Source organism: Lipotes vexillifer, unplaced genomic scaffold (assembly GCF_000442215.2).
Source record: "Lipotes vexillifer unplaced genomic scaffold, Lipotes_vexillifer_v1.1 scaffold217, whole genome shotgun sequence".
In the NCBI taxonomy this organism is placed as follows: domain Eukaryota; kingdom Metazoa; phylum Chordata; class Mammalia; order Artiodactyla; family Lipotidae; genus Lipotes; species Lipotes vexillifer.
Genome location: NW_006788200.1, coordinates 7,647,364 through 7,665,470, shown reverse-complemented (window position 1 = coordinate 7,665,470; position 18,107 = coordinate 7,647,364). Strand labels below are relative to the sequence as shown.

Here is an 18,107-nt window from a genome sequence, read left to right as displayed (position 1 = left end):
GGAACCGGTAGGGGAAAAGACAGAGAGCTGTGTTTGGGAAGGGGCCATTCACTGACCAAGCAAGCTTCCCCCGAGGACCCTGGCTGCCAGCCAAGGAAGGCCCGTAGCCTTCCTTCTACAGACATCATGGAGCAAGAGGAGGGCTTCTGAATGTCGGAGAGGCACACAGAGGTGAATCTTCCCAGAGTGGTACTCTGGGCTGGGGGACCTATATAGCCTAGACCAGGGCCTGGCAGACGATGGAGGCTTGGGAGGGTGACGCTTGGTGGAAGGTGACTGGTCTCCACCTTTGGGGAGAGACACAGAGTTGTCACAGATGACAAGGTGACTGAAGGCGGGAACTCAGGAGAAAGAGCAGTCTTGGGAGAGAAGATGGAGAAACTGGTTTTCCCCCGTGCTGTTCGTGAGCTACTGACTGCAGATCCAGACAGTGATTTGTTTTAGGGTGAGTTCTTTCCAGCCCCCTGTCTCACTAGCCTGGACCACAAAGACCACAACTCAGCCCTCCCAGACTCCAGAGTGCTTAGGCCAGGACTCTCCAAGGATAACTTGTAGGGAGGGTGGCCAGGCCTCTGGCAACGTGGGGGACCCCAGAACCCACTGAGGTATCTGCATTTGGTGAGCACGTAGGCCTGTATCCTTACCTGTATCAGGCCTGCTAAGACTTTTTCCCCTGAAACCCAACATTTCTTTGAATTATTGTATTTTTATTTTATCTTAAAAATCCGCATGAACTTGCAAGTGTACTCCACCATAGATCTGTTTGTTTTAATACAAAGGTGCTGCTTTTCCTTACTAATGAGCTTGGCAAACCCTTCAGAAAGGGGCCCTGAGGTCATCCTGTGGCTTTGAGAAGCCAGTCTTGTCTGGTGTATAAGGTGCCTCCCCTTTTCCCACCCCCACTTCATTTTCCGCTGACCTAGAGCTTCAGGAACAACTCTCCCCAGCCAGGCTGATGAGGTGGGAAGTGCAGACCTGTCCCAAAGGGGAAAGGGGCTCTGGGATTCCCCTCCTCAGCTCTCTTTCTCTCCGGGTTCCTCGAACAAGGCGTAGCCTAGTCCATCAGCAGCAGGCCTTCTCCAGAGGGTTCTCTGAGGCCAGGGCCCATCTTTGCCCAATAAGGAGCTTAAACAGAGTTGGGCAAATGGTAATGGACTTGCAGGACTGTCATCTCTGTTGTCCCTACCTCTACCTCCAGCAGCCAAAGAGATGATAATCTCTTCCATCCCTCCATAGAGAGCTTTCTCTTGCCCCATTCCTCTAAAATAGGCAGAGTGTGGTTTATAGATGAGTCATCTGAGGCACAGAAAGGCTAAACTACTTACTTAAGGGTGGACAGTTGGAAAATTGGGAGACCAGGACAAAGACCTGAACTACTGTGTCCTCAGTTACCGCTCTTTCCTCTGTTATGCACGGCTTCCTCTGTGCCAACTCTAGGTGTCTGCGGTCTGTGCCCCGAGCACTGGTAAGAACCAGGGAGCCGTATGCCACCCCAGCAACTGGTGCCTCTACTCTGTGAACCTGTGCAGTCTCCCCAGACATAGGTGACATCCCCTGCAGTCCCCCATCTCTGCTGCTCATGTCCCCATGTCTCAGCCCTGAACCTAGGTGAGGAACTGTGGCGTAGACCTGCCTGACTCCCGGGGCTGGGCATCTCTGTCTTGGGAGGGTCCCGAGGCAGCAGTGTTTCTGTCAGGCTGCCGGGCTTCTGGCAGAGGGGGCTGGGGGAAGGGAGGGGCATAGTATTGGCCCTGGTGGTCAAGACAGGCCTGTTTTTGCCCTGCCCTCGCACTGTAGGGTTGGGTGTCGGTGCATGGGTGCTCCTGGATGGGCAGGCGAGGCTTTAAGGCAGGAACCATCTCAGTTGTTCTTGGAGCTGTGAAACTTTGTGTCCTCCTTCCTCCCTTCCCCTCTCTTCGCCCACCCCCCTGGACCAGCGTCTGCTCTCTCTAGCTCCCATCCCCAGCCAGCCCTGGCCCCTCTTCTCTACCTTGTAGCTGAGGTGTCAGGCACCTGGCCTGTTGAGCTAAGAGCCCATTAGGTCTGGGCTGGCTTTCACTCCACTCCCAGCCTCAGTGGAGCCCATAGCAGTGGCCACAGTGTCTTGCTTAGCACCATATCCCTGATGGCTGGTAGGTGGCTGGTACATCATAGGGACTGAGGCGGATATTTGTTGGATGGTGTGAGAAGCGGGCAAGGCAAGCCCAGGCACCAGGCTGGGCCTGGTTGGCTGAGGAAAGGTGGCTCAGGGAAAGCCAAGAGGCCCAGCAGGGACACACTCCCTTTGGGAGGCCTGGCCTGCGGGTATCAAATGGCTTTTCCGCAGGCTCCCGGGAGGATACCTGAGGACCGGTTTCAGAGTAGGCCCTCTGTGCTCACTTAAACCAGCTGTGTTTTTAGTTGTTGTTGTTTCTTCTTTCTTTCTCATTTGAACTTGGAGTCTGTAATTAACCTCCCATAGCTCGTGGTCACTTTCTGGTTGGGGGAGGGGTGGGGAGGGGGCTGGCCCACAGCCCATCAGCAGCAGGACAGTGGGAGACTTTGATGCCAGGCAGGCTGGCCACATTGTCTCCAGGTGTTGCCCTGCAAAGGGGACTGCTCAGCCTTAGTCATGAGGTGGGGACCATTAACCCTTTTAGGAGTCCGCTGCCCCTGCGCCCTGGTTGTCAGGAGGGAGGCCGGGCCTGGTCCGCCTGGCTGGGCTGCCTGGCCCTGTCCCAGGCATCTGTCTTGCTCTCAGATCTCTGCAGGCTCCGCACCCACCGCCCACTGCCGAGAGGAATGAGGTCAAGTTGCTGGCAGCAGCGGTACTGCCTGGCCTCGGGGCTGGGATGTGGGAAAGGAGCAGCCCTGGTTGTTCTTACTGTTGTTGTTCTCTTCAGTGAGGTGCTTTCTGGGGATTCCCTGCCACACAGATGCGGGCCAGGTGCCCCGGCTTGGCATCGGGTGATGAGAAAGCAGAAGCCCCCAGATTAACCACGGCCCGACTCGTGGCAACTGAGATGTGTCTTAAGGTTTTATGGGATCCCTTATCAAGGGAGATCTTTTTGCGGAGACCTGGGTCACCCCTGAGAGACTTTCCTCTTGTTGTTGGAAAGCTGCCAAAAGAGCTCTCCCCACACGCCCACACCCCTACTCCAGAGAGCTCTAGTCCTGCTGCTTAGGTGGGCCCTAAGCAGCAGGACTGGGACGGGAACGGGACGAAGTGACCTCTCAAGGAGGATGGGAGCTCAGTAGACAGGGCTTGGTCTGAGGAGACACTAGAGGTGGTGAAGGGTGGGCTGAACAACACCCTAGGGCCACCGAGGCCATCAGCTTGCTGTCTGCCCCCGCACTCCGGGGGAAGCAGCAGCCCCCCGGGGAGGCAGGGTATTGGGAATCTCCACCCACTCCTTTTGAACACAGATCTTCCTCTTGCTTCTACCCGATGCCTCTCGTCTGTCCGCTCTCCTGTGTGCTGGGCCTTTAGGGTGCCCTCTCTGTGTGGGGAAATAAGCACAGACCCTCAGGACTGTGAGCCCTCCCTTTGGCTGCAAAGCTGAATTTATAGAGAAGTTTATGGCCGTATTGTTAACATTAGCAGAACGTTGGAGACAACTGAACAAATTCCTCTGAACAACAGAATATTATGCAGCCTTTAAAATGATTTAGATCTCTATTTCTAGATTTGGGGAAATGTCTTCATAATATGTTAACCAAGAAAAGTAGGCTATAAAACGTTTTCAAGAGAAGAGTCTTGCAGGAAGTATTTGAAAATGTTGACAGTGGTTTTCTCTCTGGTGGTAATTGAATGGATTTAAATGTGCTTTTCTTTTTCCTTACTTGCACTGTGCAATTTTTTTAAAATAAAGTTATTTATTTATTTATTTTATCTTTGGCTGAATTGGGTCTTCGTTGCTACGCGCAGGCTTTCTCTAGTTGTGGCAAGCGGGGGCTACTCTTGGTTGCGGTGCGCTAGCTTCTCATTGCGGTAGCTTCTCTTGTTGCTGAGCACGGGCTCTAGATGCGCGGGCTTCAGTAGTTGTGGCACATGGGCTCAGTAGTTGTGGCTCACAGGCTCTAGGGCGCAGGCTCAGTAGTTGTGGCGCACGGGCTTAGTTTCTCCGCAGTTTGTGGGATATTCCCGGGGCTCGAAGCCATGTCCCCTGCATTGGCAGGCGGATTCTTAACCACTACGCCACCAGGGAAGCCCACGTTGTGCCATTTTTCTACAACAAGAATGTATTTCTTATGTAACAAAACAGTAACAGAGAGGAACAAGCTAAGCTCCTTGGTGGGTAGGAGTGGTTGCTCCATACGGGGCTAGATCATTTCTGTCTGGGACAGCACAGGACATGGCACATAGTAGCACTCAGTAAACACAGGTTTGACTGACTAGGGGGTGAGAGCCTACCCACTGGGTTGCTACAGCTCTTGTCCTGACAGATCCCATCCACCCCAGGAAGACTGTTTCTCTGCTTGGTTCAGCTCTGACCCCAAGACACTCTAGGGACACAGTACAGTGGTCTCCATACCTCACACTAGCATTGCATTCTGGGCCCTGGGCTATAAAAGTGACCCAGACAATACCGGACCTGGCTCAGTGATGGTGCCCAGGCTGGGGCTAGAGCTGGCCCACTCATGTCTGAAGCCTGGTAAGCTCTATCTTCAGCTCCTCAAAGTCTGCTGTGTCAGCAGCCTCTTAGCCTTGTCCCAGGTGTTCCCAGGGTCTGGTACTGAATCCAGTGCGGTGCAGTGGGAGAAGCAATGGTGGCTCAGGATAAGAACGAGCTTAAAATGCAGAAAGTAAAGTAAGATCAAGTCATTCCCCGACTTATAAGCCTCTGATACCTCCCATCACATCTACAAAACTCCAGGGCCGTCTTGCGCAGGTTGTCCACGCTCCTCACTGCAGAAAGCCTGACAGGGCTCCAGGCCCAGGAGTGAGGGTACAGAGGTCCTCTGGGCAATGTTCCCAGTGCCACCTGCAGGGTGTTCTTCCTGGGCTGCCGCTCCTCTCTCCAAGGGACCTGCTTGAAGTAAAAAATGCAGCCTGTTCGCGGGGTCCCATTCCTTTTCAAAACACACATCCTTGGCTTTCAAAGAGCCGTGAACTAAGATATCTGTGAACAGGGACCAAGACTGGATGCTGCTAGAGCAGGAGACATAGGCTTTCAGTATCTCAGATGATGCTCGTGAGGAACTGTTAAGAGACAGAAAAGAAGACTCCTCGTAAAGAACACAGCATGATTGAAATGTATTGAAATGTATGGTGGTTTTTACTGCCATCCTTTAGCCCAGTGCCGTCTAACAGGAATATAATGCGATCCACATATGTAATTTAAAGTTTTCTAGTAAGCACATAAAAAGTGGCGGGGGGAGGCAAAACAAACCCAGACTTTTCGTCCTAGCTCACACAGCCTCATGTCAGTCACCTGGGCCTACTTCTCCAGGTTCCCCTGCCTCCCAGAATCTTCTAGCCACCTGGGCCTCTTTTATCCCTTGAACTCACCAAGCTCATTCACCCCTCAGGGCCTTTATCCAGGAGCTTATTACTGCCTCATATTTCCTGAGATTGTTTGCTATTATCTACTCTCCTCACTCTAATGCAGGCTCCCAAGAGCAGGAAGTTTATCTGCCTTGTTCACCACTGTACACTCAGGGCCTGGAACAGTGCCTGGCATATAGTAGGGTGAATGAATGGGGAAAAAGTGAACTGGATGGGGTTGTTCTGAAGTGAGTGGACTGTCACTCGGGTCAGGTCACACAAGGTTCTCACTAGATGGGGTGGCTCCTTGTCATCTGAAATGCTATCCTGGGTTTCCCATTGGTGGCAGGGAACGACCTTGAAGCCCCCAGTTCCTCGGGCCCTCTGAACTGGGGTCGTGTCTGCTGTTTCTGGGTCAGTCTCTGTGTAACCATTACCACCACCATTAAGCAGTGGCCTCGGGCTCAGGGCACAGGGCGCCAGGACTTGTCAGGAAGCACCACCTCCTCCCACCAGGTATTCCGCCACCCCCGCCCTGGCTCATTGAGAGGAAGGGGGCCTGGGTTGGGGAGGGTGGGGTCAGGGGTCTCCCTAACTTCAGGGAAGGTCAACACTCTCCAAGCAGGGGAAGGAGGCACCTTAGAACTTGAGAAGAGCTCTCTGTGTCCCCAGTTCACTAGGAGGGGGAGGAGCCTAGTTGCAGGTCACTAGGTGACCAAGAGGTTAGATCACTGGGTGTCAACCCAACATTGGAGCAAAGCCACCTGTGAAGATGTGTTCAGCTTGCAGCCAGCTGTCAAGCTCTACACTTACAACACATGCTCTTGCCTAGAGTATGTTACATATTTATTATATATTTTTAAAACCCACATACCTGGACCCATCCTCACAGGTCCTCTTCAGAATGTCCAGAACAATGTCCCTGGCACTGACACACTTTTTAAAGCTTCCCATATGGTTCTCATTAGCATCTAGGGCTGATAACTATTGATAAGGAGTGACGGCCCCGAGAGCAAAGCAGACTGTAGGTAAGGGAGAAGGAAGCTGAGGCAGGGCTTCAATCACACTAGAGTAATGAAGCTCCAGAAGGTCCCACAGATTGATAGGTTGATACACATAAAACCTCCGAGTGTCAAAAAAAAACACCCCAAAACAATAAACCAGCATTTAAAAATGTAAGAAGCAGGTCATTGGGGAACAACATTGTAGCAAAAGGTGAATAGCCTTACTATTTATAAAGAACTCTTACAGATCAGTAAGAAGATGAGCACCCAATAGAAAAACAAGAGTACAGACAAGAACAGGCGATTCCAAAAGAAGAAATACAATGAGCCAATACACTTATGAAAAGCGGTCAGCCTCACCAGGAATCAAATAAGTGCAAATGAAAGCAACAAAGAGGCATTATCTTTTGGCTAGCTAATTGGCAGAGATTAAATACATGATAATACCTCATGTTGGTGAGGGTGTGGAAAAAACAGGCACCATCGTTCACTGGTGGGAGTGCAAATTGGTGCAACCTTTCCAGAACGCAGTTTGGCAACGTGTAAAGCTGAGGAAAATTGCACACCTTTCTGGTGCAGCAATTCCACTTTTAGGAAGATTGCCTTAGGAAATAATTGTGGATAATAATAACAGTAATAGCTAACCTTTATTAAATGCTCTGTGCTCTGTGCCAGGCTCTATATCCCTTATCTCATATAATCCTCAGTCATCATCCCGTGAGGTAGGAGCTGTTTTTATCACCTGTGTTTTACAGATGAGGAAGCTGAGGCACAGAAGGATTAAGGCAATAGCCTGAGGACACAGAACTAACAAATAGCAAAGCCTGGGTTTGAATACAGGCGGTCTGAGTCAGGAGCCTCACTGCCCTTACAGCAGTATACACTGGATATGTGCAAAGGTTGATGTGCACTGGATATATACGCTGGATGAAGCTGCAAGGGTGTTCCTCTGGGCTTGTCTGTGATGGGGTGTGGTGAGGCAGGGGAGAATGTATGCTGAATGCTCCACAGTAGGAATTGGTTGCATAAGTTCTGATTCACCCATTCAGGAATATTATGCAACCCTAAAAATGGTGCTATAGGGAAAAAATGTGTGTGTAAATACTAGGGGTTTTTGTTTACGCTTGAAAGGTCTCTGAAAGGACGTAAAAGGAACTGATAAAATTGATTGCCTTCTAGAAAGGCAACTGTGTGGCCTTGGTCAGAAGTTAGAGGGAGATCTGTTTTTTAAGCCATATACCCCTTTTCACTTCTTGAATTTTGAACCATGTGAATATATTCTCTATTAAAATATTTATATATCTATAAATATATACACACATAAGTTGTTATGTTATAGAACTTATTCCAGATAATAGCATTTCAAGGAAATAAAGTCAAGGGTTTCCCAACAAAGCTCCCAGACCCTTACTTGGGGAATCATACTGAAGTCAATGAAGATACTTCTTTAATGTCTACCCACATGTTTCCCAAACTGATTTGCTCGTGGAACCGTTTTCTTAAGTAGTATCTATTATCCTCTTTCTGGATATGCCTGTCCTATAGAAGTCAGTTTGCAAAATGTTATTAATACTTAATGCCAAGATGAAAGGCTTACAGTGTTTCATTACATGAAAGAAACATGTTACTGGCACTGATCCCACTTTGTTTAAAAATAGATGTGTAGGTGCATGTGTGTGTGTGTGTGTGTGTGTGTGTGTGTGTGTGTGTTTTAAATACTGGTAAGTACTAGGATAATGGATGATTTTATTTTCTTTTATCCATTTGTATTTTCGAATTTTCTAAAATGAACAAAATCATTTCACAAGCGCCATTTTCTTGAATCTATGCACTATATTTTTTAAGGCTTTGGGAGCACTTTCTCTCCACGCTCCCTCTACCCCTGTACCCCACGCTCATCTACTCCCTACTAAAAGCAGCAGCCCAGGGTTAGGTTCAGTGAGGGGCCCCTGTAGCCAGGCCCTCTCACCTGTCTTTAACCAGAGCCAGCTCGAGCTGTGACTCTGAACTGGTGGGGGAAGAACCAATGGCCTAGACAGGGTCAGTCAGTCCCCAGACAACTCTCTGGCCCCAGCAGACCCTCCCTTCAACCAGTTTCTCTGTTCCTCAAAGAGAGCCATTGAGGCTGCAAAAGCAGACACCGGCCTGCTACAAGCCTAACACACTGCAAATCCAGATACCTGGGCTCTGTGGCTGCCTGGCTGGTTGACCTCGGCCAAGTTTCTTAACCTGAGTCTCATCTTCACCCTTTATGTCAGCATGACACTTGCCTTACAGAGCTCGGTGACCAAATGAGAGCACACACAAAGGCACTGGGTATCCTTTACAGGGCTGTCCCAGGGGAAATTATCACACACCCCAGCAGGGAGCATGGACTTGCCATCACTGTCCTAAGAACAGAGTACTTTTTCCTTTTCGTTTTTTAGGTTATTAGAGGGAGGGGGGCAAGGCGATGAAACATGGGAGACCAGGGCAGGTGGAAATAGAATGGTGTTCAAGAAAAATGGGAGAAGCCTCTTAGCTTGGCATTTGCAGCCCTGCAGCCCTGTGCCCACCAGTGTAGCCCCAGCCCCCATCCCCCACACAGCCACACCACTTCACCCATTCAGGGCAGCTCACCTTTCTGACTACGTGCGATTCTGATAAACCACAGCCTGGACCACCTCCCTCCCTTCTAGCTCCCCCATCCTTTAGCTCTCAGCTGAGTTAGCTCCTCCCCCAGCCTAGGTTGGGGACACGCCTCTGGGCTTCAGCACCCTCAGGCCTCCATAAACCACGCTGTGATGTCAATGCCAGGTTCCAGCTCCTCTGCTAGACTGAACTTCCTGAGGGCAGGAGCTGTGTCTGTCATTTTGGTCCACTTGTGTCCTCTGGGCCCAGCATAGGCCTGGGGGTCTCGGACAGGAATTAGATCATGAGCACTGAAGTCAAGGAGACATGGGTTTGAATTCCAGTTCCAGCCCCTTGGGGGAGTGACTTCACCACTCTGAGCCTCAGTTTTCCCCATCTGTAAATGGGTTTAATCATTGCAATGAACTCACAGGGTGATTTTCATCAGCTAATGTGTATCAAGCTCTCGGTACCATTCCAGGCATGAAGGAAAACTCTCCATAGGCGGTACCCACACACACTGACATCATCGCAGACCCTCTGTGAAGGCTTGTTGATTTGAACTGGGGAATGACACCAGGAGGCGTGGCTCCCCAGGCTCACCCTCTACCCCACCCCCCAGGGACAGCGGCCCTCCCTCTGCTTCTCATGCTTGGCGCTACCCCACCACCAACACGCTCACCTCCTGCCTTGTATCCCCACAGCCACCCGGCCCAAACTGAAGAAGATGAAGAGCCAGACGGGACAGGTGGGTGAGAAGCAATCGCTGAAGTGTGAGGCAGCAGCCGGTAACCCCCAGCCCTCCTACCGCTGGCTCAAGGACGGCAAGGAGCTCAACCGCAGCCGCGACATTCGCATCAAGTACGGCAATGGCAGGTGAGCAACATCCCTCCCTCCATCCACCCAACCACCCCCCATCCTTCCTCAGAAGGAGGGGCCTGAGCCGGGAAGAGCCCAGGGCTGTGCCCCCAGATCCACCCGTGGAACCAGTTGCAGTTCCCCCCTCTTTTGTGGTGCCCAGTTTCTCCTTGCAGCTCCAGCCCCTCTGGTGATGCTGCCCCAGTGTCTTGCAGACGATGGTACCTGCTTAATTAATGTCCCTGGATGGTTGAAGGCAATTTGATTGTCCAAATCAGCTTTAACTGTGGAGTCCCATCTTGTGCATAAAACTTCTCAAAGGACCTGCCACAGGGTCGGAAAGCCCACCATTGGGCAGTTTTTGGTGAAGGACCCTGACTCTAGATTGTGTCTGGGAGGACACGTGTGATGATGGGTTGGTTCCTCAGCTCAGCAAGCTGTCACTGGGCAGACAGCCAGGTAAGGGAAAGGCACATGGCTTTGACTGGTGTCGGAGGAGTCTGTATCTCAGACAGTTCCCCCGTGACATGGAAATTGACTTTAGTCTTTGAATCGGTGCTCCAGGGAAGAGAATCTGAAGCTCTAGCATCTCTGGGCTGTGGAAGGTGGCCTCTCTTCCATCTTGGATTGGCCAGACAGGGGGCTCCAGGCACCAGAGAAGCCAGAAGTCCAAGGGCAGTCCCTCACCTCTCTCCTGAGGGGCTGTGAGAAGGCAGGACAAGCCTGACCTCTGTTCTGCGGGCCCTGAGGTCCCTGTGGACTTGCCTCTCTGGCTGAGGCACGCCCCCGCCTTTCCTGCCCCTCCAGAGGAGCTATCATTTCCTCCTCACGCCTGCAAAATGCAAATGAAGATGATTTTAGAGGACCCTCCAACCTGTCCGACAAAAGAAAGTGATGGAAAAAGGGTCTGGGCTCAGGCTGCTCCTGGTTTGCCGGGTGACCCCGGATGTACACATCCTGCCCTCAGGCCTTAGTCTCTGAAACCTGTGAAAGAGGAGGTGGGGGTCAGGGGTCTGGGCAGGGCTTCCAGTTTTCTGACGCTCTTTCTGTGAACGGGGAGCAAAGACAGGACTGGTCACCCTGGAAAGTGGTCCAGGCAGAAAACAGAAAGTAATTTAAGAGGATTTGGTGCAGATCAAAGGTTTATGGCTGAAAGAACACTGCTTCCTAAGGGAACTTGGGAGGGGGGTCTGGGGTGTCACCAGTCTACAGGGTGCCCATCAAGCTCACCTTCTGAGGCCACCTCACCCCTTCCCCGCCAAGCCTGGCTCTGAGCTGGAGAGAGGAGTGGACAGGCTTCTACAGCTTTGGGGGCCCCGTCTCCCCTTCCCCCTGAGACAGCAGCAGTCAGGAGACGGGGTGCTCCTTGCCGGCCGCATTACTCTCAAACAGTCCACAACATGGCCCATGCTCATCCCCATTCCTGATCCGCACGTGGCCCTCACACTCACCCACATCCTCCTGCTCACACAGAGCCCTTGTGCCACCAACAAACTCCTTTCTTTGGTGACTTCAGCCTCTCTCTCTCTCTCTCTCCCCCAACAAACCACTAACATCGCCTCTCTTCTAAAAGCTTTCCCTCCACGTTGCCGCCTCCCGTTCCTCCTCCGGCTGTTGCCCCATCTTGCTCCTTCCCTCGATCACCGCGTGGAGGGAGTTTCACGCCCACTGACTCTACACAGCTCATCCTCCACTCCTCTTTGCTCTGCAGAAATCTGCCCTGTAAATACAACCCCAACTCTCTCTGCAGCTGTGGCTCTTGACAGACCCTGTGACCTCAGAGTTTCCCAGCCACCAGGCCTCTCAGCAGCCTTTGGCATGGGTGCCACCTGCTTCCTTGCCCCTGTGGTCCTCCTGCTGGTCCTCTTGTGCCTCTGAGCACCCTGTCTCAGGCGTCATGAATGCTGGGACTTTGCTGTGTTCGGGGCTTCTCTCTTCTCCCCCTCTCCACCGGTAGGTGATTTCACCCTCTTATATTTGATGACCCCCAAGCCTCCATCTCTAGTTTGATGGCCTTTCTTTTTCCAGACCCATGCTGCCAGGTAAACACTTAGTTACCACCCCGGAGACACCCCGCAGATCTCTCTTTTTTTTTTTTTTTGCGGCATCTATTCCCAGGCCATAAGTTTTTGTTTCTTCAGTTTCTTCTGGATATCCTTTTCTTCTGCGCAACCTCCTCTTCTGGTTTAGGAACAATCTGTTCTTTTTCAGTAAGAATCATCTCAATGTGGCAGGGAGAGCTCACGTATGGGTTGATCCAACCACGAGTTCTGTAAGTCCTGCACTGCATCTTGGGGACTTCGTTCACCTGGATGTGCTCAATGACCAGAGAATCTACATCTAAGCCCTTAAGTTCAGCATTACTCTCTGCATTTTTGAGCAGGTGCAGTAAAAATTCAGCACTCTTTTTGGGCCACCGACCCTGCTTCCAGCACCCCTGTTTGGCCTGGGCACACCTACCAGCTCCACCATTGTAATGATGGAATGGCACAGGTTACTTCTGTAAAGTGACATCCTTCAGATACTTGGTGGCTTTTCGGATATGCATACCCTTAATGGCCTGGGCAGTTTCACGAGTGTTCTTAAAGTGAACGCAAAGACTTGAACCTCTATGATTTGCATGATTTTTGTGGGGGTTTCTGGGTCAGTAGTGAATTTTTAGAAGTCACCTCAGGCTGCTTACCGGAAAAGCTCCACAGACATCTCTAACCCAGAACGGCCCAGTCTAGCCTCTCCGCCTTGCCCCTTGTGCTCTCCTCTCAGCTGTGGCAGAACCAGACTGCCCGCTGGCCGGCACCTGCCCCCGTGCCGTCCCCTCCAGGTGGATACCCCGCCTCTGGAAGGAGGCACCCTTCTCCCTGCTCACTTCTGCTCTCCCTGACTTTAGCCTCTTTTCCTCCACGGTCTCACTCTTGACGACACCCCACCTTTTCTGGGCCACAGGCCTCTTTGTGAATTCATTTCTGTATCTCACATACATGTGCTGAGCAACAGTTGTGTGCCGGGCACTCTATCAGAGGCTGGAGATGCACCAAGGATCGGAGCAGACATGGTCCCCACCTTCACGGAGTTTCTAGTCTAGCTTCTAGTGGGGAACCTGGTAAAGGCTTTGACCCTTGCTTCAGAAAACATGCGCTTTATACACCTGGTTTTGCTTGCAATTCGAGGGGTCCACAGAGTCACTGATCCCTGTGACTCTGACAGGGGATGATCTTTCTAACAGGGCACATATCTGATCATTCATTCATTTGCTTGACAGATCTCGAGAGCCTGCAGTATGCCAGGACAGCCTAGGTCTTGGGGCCCTTCTGACGCTCCCCTTCCTGGCCTGTAACTCACTGCCTCGCTGTTCCCCTACCACTCGGTGCTCCTGACCCCTGGCCTTGGGCCCAGACTGTTCTCTGTGCTGGCAGTGCCCGCCCCCCTCCTCTCACCTTGTCCTCTGCAAAATTCTCCAAGGCCCGGCTTAAATGTCACATCCTCTGGGTCACCCTCCTGAGCCCTCCAGCAAGCTCTCACCGTCTCCTCCCACAGTGCCTTAGACACGGCTTCATGGCGTGGTTGGGGGGCTGTCCCTCCCAGCATGAGAGCCTCCAAGACCACCGCCCAGACACACCCTCTCTCCTGTGTGGCCTGGCAGAGGAGGTCTACTTCCGGTGTGAATTGATGAGGATCTTGCAGGACTAGCTCTCCTCTCCTGGGTGCAGGGTGACACTAGGACTGGGCAGGACACCCTCTGGGTTGGCCTTTGAGCCAGTTACTGTCCTGGTCAAGCCTCAGTGTCATCAGACAAATGGGTCACCCAGTCCTGAAACGGCCTGGTTGTATCATCTGGGTCTCCTCCTGGGTACTAAGGACCCCTGAGAGCCTGAAGTGTACCTCTGACCCCTTCCTGTCAGGACCTTGTCCCATCTGCTGCATTTCTGAAACTGCCTTGCTCCACCCGTCATGCCCCTGGGCTCCCTGCAGCGAGGCGATGGGTTGGAGGAGGGGCCATGATGGAGAACTTCTGATTCCCACGTGTGACTCAGAGCTGCCGCCTCTAGACACGCACTTCACCTGGCCTGGGGGCTGGGGGTTAGGGGCCGGAGTCTCCTTTCTGGCAAAATCTTCTCTTTCCTTCTGCCCACACTGCAGCTGTGCACTCTGGCCCTCCCAGTGCTCTGTTCTGCCCAGGCCACACTCTGTCTTGACATCACTCTTGGTCTACGGAGACCCTTTCCCGGTGGGTGCCGCTTGTCTCTGGGGCTGCCCCGCTGAGGTGTCTCACCCAAGGCTTCCTGTGCCAGGAGAAAACCGTCCCCCTGCCCAGCCCTGGGCATGGAGCCCACCCGTGCAGGACCGAGTGTTCCCTTATTTATGAGGGGCAGGCTGGAACTGGCCCCTCGGGCAGGCAGCAGGAGATAGGCACTGAGGAAAACGTGCAGACGGGTGGAGGAAGCAGCCACCCAGATCTCTAGTCCCTGCCAGCAGCAAACTGGCTGAGGAAGGAGGGGAGGGGTGTCCATCACAGGGGCAGACCTGGGTCAGCCTAGCAAGCGGGCACTAGCCCTGCCAGAAGGTGGGAGGGAGTCCTGAGTCCTTGGGGCTTCGGACTGGAGCTAGGAGTGAGGAGAAGAGAAACGTAGTTGCCCGCACTCTTTAGGGGCCTGAGAGCCTCACAGAGCCCTACCCTTCAGCACTGACCCCAGAGCCTCTTGTGAAAGGCTGGGGCCACCTTCCTGGAACTGGGGAGATCATCACACACCTGGTAACCCAAGATGTCTGCAGCCAGCAAACCTAGGGGTCATTGTTTATGTCCCCTTGCCTCTTTCTGGCACCTCAAAGGGGAGGGGCTCTCTCTGCACCCCCACCTTTCCACACATCTCACACCCCTTCATGCGGGAAGCCCTTCCTTCTGGTTTTAGCTTTCATTCCTCCAGGTAACTGTGAGCCTAGCTCCACCTTGTCCTGCTGCATGTCATGTCGTGTAAGGGAAGCAAGCTCCTTTGAATTCAGCTGTGGGTGGGTGACAAGGAGGTTCTGAGTCTGTGTCCCCTATGCCTTCTTGACCCGGAGACCCTCAGGTGATCCCCTACTCTGCTCATCTAATGTCAGGGAAGAGCTGGTGGTCAGGAAGCAGAAGCCTGGTTCTGGGACAGCTGAGATCTGTGGCATCTAATTAGGCTGGAGCCAGGAAGGAAATGCTGTCTTAGCCAGAGGGGCCTCCAGGGCTCTGTTTAATGAAGAGAACAAACTTGAATTGACAGAAGAGGGTTGTAGGCAGACACCAGGCCAAGGAGACAGAGAACGCCATGAGCCGGGAGGGGTGGAACGGAGTCAGGCAGCTGTCACTGTAACGTCGGCAAGGACATCGCCACGGCAACAGGGCCTTTTTGACAAGACAAGCTCATGGGGGCTGGTTTGGGGGAATCTTGGAATGAGGAGGTCTGGGAAGAGCCCAGCATCAGAGGCTGAGGTGGAGCTCAGGAGACAGGTAGGTCCCCGAAGCACAGCCTGGGGAGGGATGTGGGTCATTTTGCCATCTCCTCCATCCCCGGTGCAGCCTCTCTTCTCACCATCCACACCCTCCCCCATCAGCTTCATGGCTCTGTCTTTCCATCCCTGGGCCCAGGGCAGGACAGCTCGGCTACCCTACCTCCCATGCCACCACTCCTCCAACCCACTGCGCATATTCTGGGAATCTGATTTTTTAACTCGGGACTAAAAGAGGAGGGGGTTACATCATGTTAAGAAATTTTCATGCTACTTTTTGTTTCCCCCGGGGACCAGGCTGGGGTCCCAGGGTTTAATCCGGAGCTCAGACTGGCCCTAAAGAGCACTGGGGCAGAGGGAGGGATGGGAGGTGTGAACAGGTCCTACGGAGCCCAGACACCACGGGCAAGTGCAGGGAAGCCCACGGAAGGAAGGAGAGGTTTGGCAGCGTCTTCAGAAAGAAGAGGGGAAGCAGGGCCAGGTGCCCTGGAGTCACCCACAGCACTGAAGTCTCTGCCCAGGCCTCGCCCTACAACTCGTGGCATGCAGGGCTGGGTGCAAAGCCCTCCACAGAGGGGACAGCCTCAGCATCAAGGCTCCAGGAGACAGCCCACGAGCTGCTTGGGGCCCAAGTCCTCACCAACTCCAGCTCCTTATCCACCTCTGCCTTTGCCTTGCCGGGTACCCTTGGACAAGTCCGGAAGCCCCTCTGGGACTCAGTTTTCCCATCTGTCCTGCCCTGCCCTCCTCCAGATTAGCCACGAGGGTCAAGTCAGGCCTTGAGGATAGGATCTTTTTGTTCCCTGAGGTATCCAAGCTCCCAGCACACAGAAGGTACTCAGTGAACATTTGTTGAATGAATGAAGCGAAACCCCTTGGGGAGGCCACAGAGTGCCCCTTAGTGGCAGGGCCGACACAAAGGCAGGAGAGAGCTACAGGTTTGGACTGGGAAGCTGGGCACAGTTGCCATGGGAACCTGTTAGATTGGTGGCCCTGCCGGGTATCTGGAAATAGGCCTGGCTTATCTAGAGTGACGGGGCTGCCGCTTCTAAGGGAAGGCTGAGGTAGCTGTGAGCCAGCAGCTGCTCTACTGGAAGGTGGTGGGGGGGAGACGCAGCTGGCCTGAGAGAAGGGCACTAAAGGAAAAGGAGGGAGGTGGCCATGCGACTTCCTAAAGACTCCACTTTCCTCCCCTAGAAAAATGGTTACAGAGAAGGCCCAGCCCTGGAAAAGTGAATGTGAGGATTCATGGACTTAGAATCCCATGTTGTCCTGAGTGCCCAGGTCTCCCTCCAGCCCTGGGGACTCTGCACTCCACCTGGACCCCAGCAATGGCTGGTCGGAGGGAACCTATTTCCCGTCCACGCTGCGTAGACGCTGTGGCTGTGCAGGGAGAGGTGACCTCTGGGTGACTGCCGGGGAGCCACGGCCAACCTAAGCCCTGGCTCACGCCTCTTCGCCTCTTATCCCCTCCCTAACCAGAAAGAACTCACGACTACAGTTCAACAAGGTGAAGGTGGAGGACGCTGGGGAGTATGTCTGTGAGGCTGAGAACATCCTGGGGAAGGACACCGTCAGGGGCCGGCTCTTCGTCAACAGCGGTAGGTGGTCCCCCAACGAAGGGAGGGGTCCTAGAGGGGTTCTGTGGGGTGGGCCAGGTGCCCCCCAGCCCTAGGGAGGCCCGCACGTGATCCATCTTGCACTTGACTCCTCTCCCTCCTGCCACTGCCGTATCAAGCCCCAAGATCTGAGCCGATTCAGAGAAATGCAGTCGAAGCATAAATGTTTAGCTTTGTTATCTGGACCTGGAAGAGCCGCCAGCTCTCATTTTAAATACCCTGAAAACTAAATATTTTGAAATCAAGAGGTGGGGGTGGGGGGAAGGATATTTTTAGAAGGCAATTATGGGAGGCTGGGCTGCCAGAAGCGGGGCTCCGGGGAGAGGCAGACCCAGGGTGCACGCGAGCTGCCTGCCCGCTGCTTTGCTGGGCGCCCAAGTGCATGCAGCCGGCTCCGCGGGGCCACGGGTGGGAGGCTTGGGTGCCCCGGGCCCCTGGGGGCAGCCTCATTTCAGGGATGGCAGGACCCTCTCCCACAGGTCATCTCCTCCCTGGGAAACGTGCAAGGTCAGGAGCCCACGGCACCCTTCATTTCCCCCTTCGCAGAGGCAGCTCCGGCTTCGGCATGGAGGCGGCCTCCCCGCTGGGCTGTCCTCTGGTTATTGCCCTTGACTGGAAAGTCACCAAGGCTGCCTGTCCTCAGGTCGCACCCCCTCCACTCTAGCCTGAGTCCTCAGAACCCCACAGCTCTCGTTCCTCCTCCTGACACCCAGCCTCCGCGTACCACTTGGCTACCTAGTTTTGTTGGGTTCACTTCCAGTCCTGCATCTCCCTTCATCCCGTGTTTCCACCAGACAGCTCTCCAGTACCCCCTACACCCAGCGCAGTCTAACGAGAACCCTGCCCTGTGACCCTCAGAGGAGAGCCTGGCTCAGACCCGGTCTGCCGTGTTGTAAGGGACCTCCCTTGTCCTCCCAGCCTCTCAGCTCCTTGATCTCCCTTACCACTGGATCTACCAGGTCTGAGTCTGTGACTCCTGGTCCGTCTTCTTTCTGGATCTTTCACTCACGTCTGTCCTTTTCATTCCAACCCCACCTTAGGGGCAATCCTGGCCCAGGTTTCATCCCTGCTGAA

At 53.4% G+C, this 18,107-nt stretch overlaps 1 protein-coding gene and 1 pseudogene across 1 annotated transcript in view; one reads left to right on the top strand and one right to left on the bottom strand.

The window, feature by feature from the left end:
• NRG2 (neuregulin 2) overlaps window positions 1–18,107 on the top strand; it is a 185,963-nt gene that overhangs the window by 132,983 nt on the left and 34,873 nt on the right. Inside the window, exons 2-3 of the mRNA XM_007461505.1 lie at window positions 9,786–9,957; window positions 16,897–17,015. Coding sequence (XP_007461567.1) covers window positions 9,786–9,957; window positions 16,897–17,015 — 291 coding nt within the window. The remainder of the gene's footprint in view (window positions 1–9,785; window positions 9,958–16,896; window positions 17,016–18,107) is intronic.
• On the bottom strand, window positions 12,048–12,642 carry LOC103088392 (60S ribosomal protein L17 pseudogene; annotated as a pseudogene).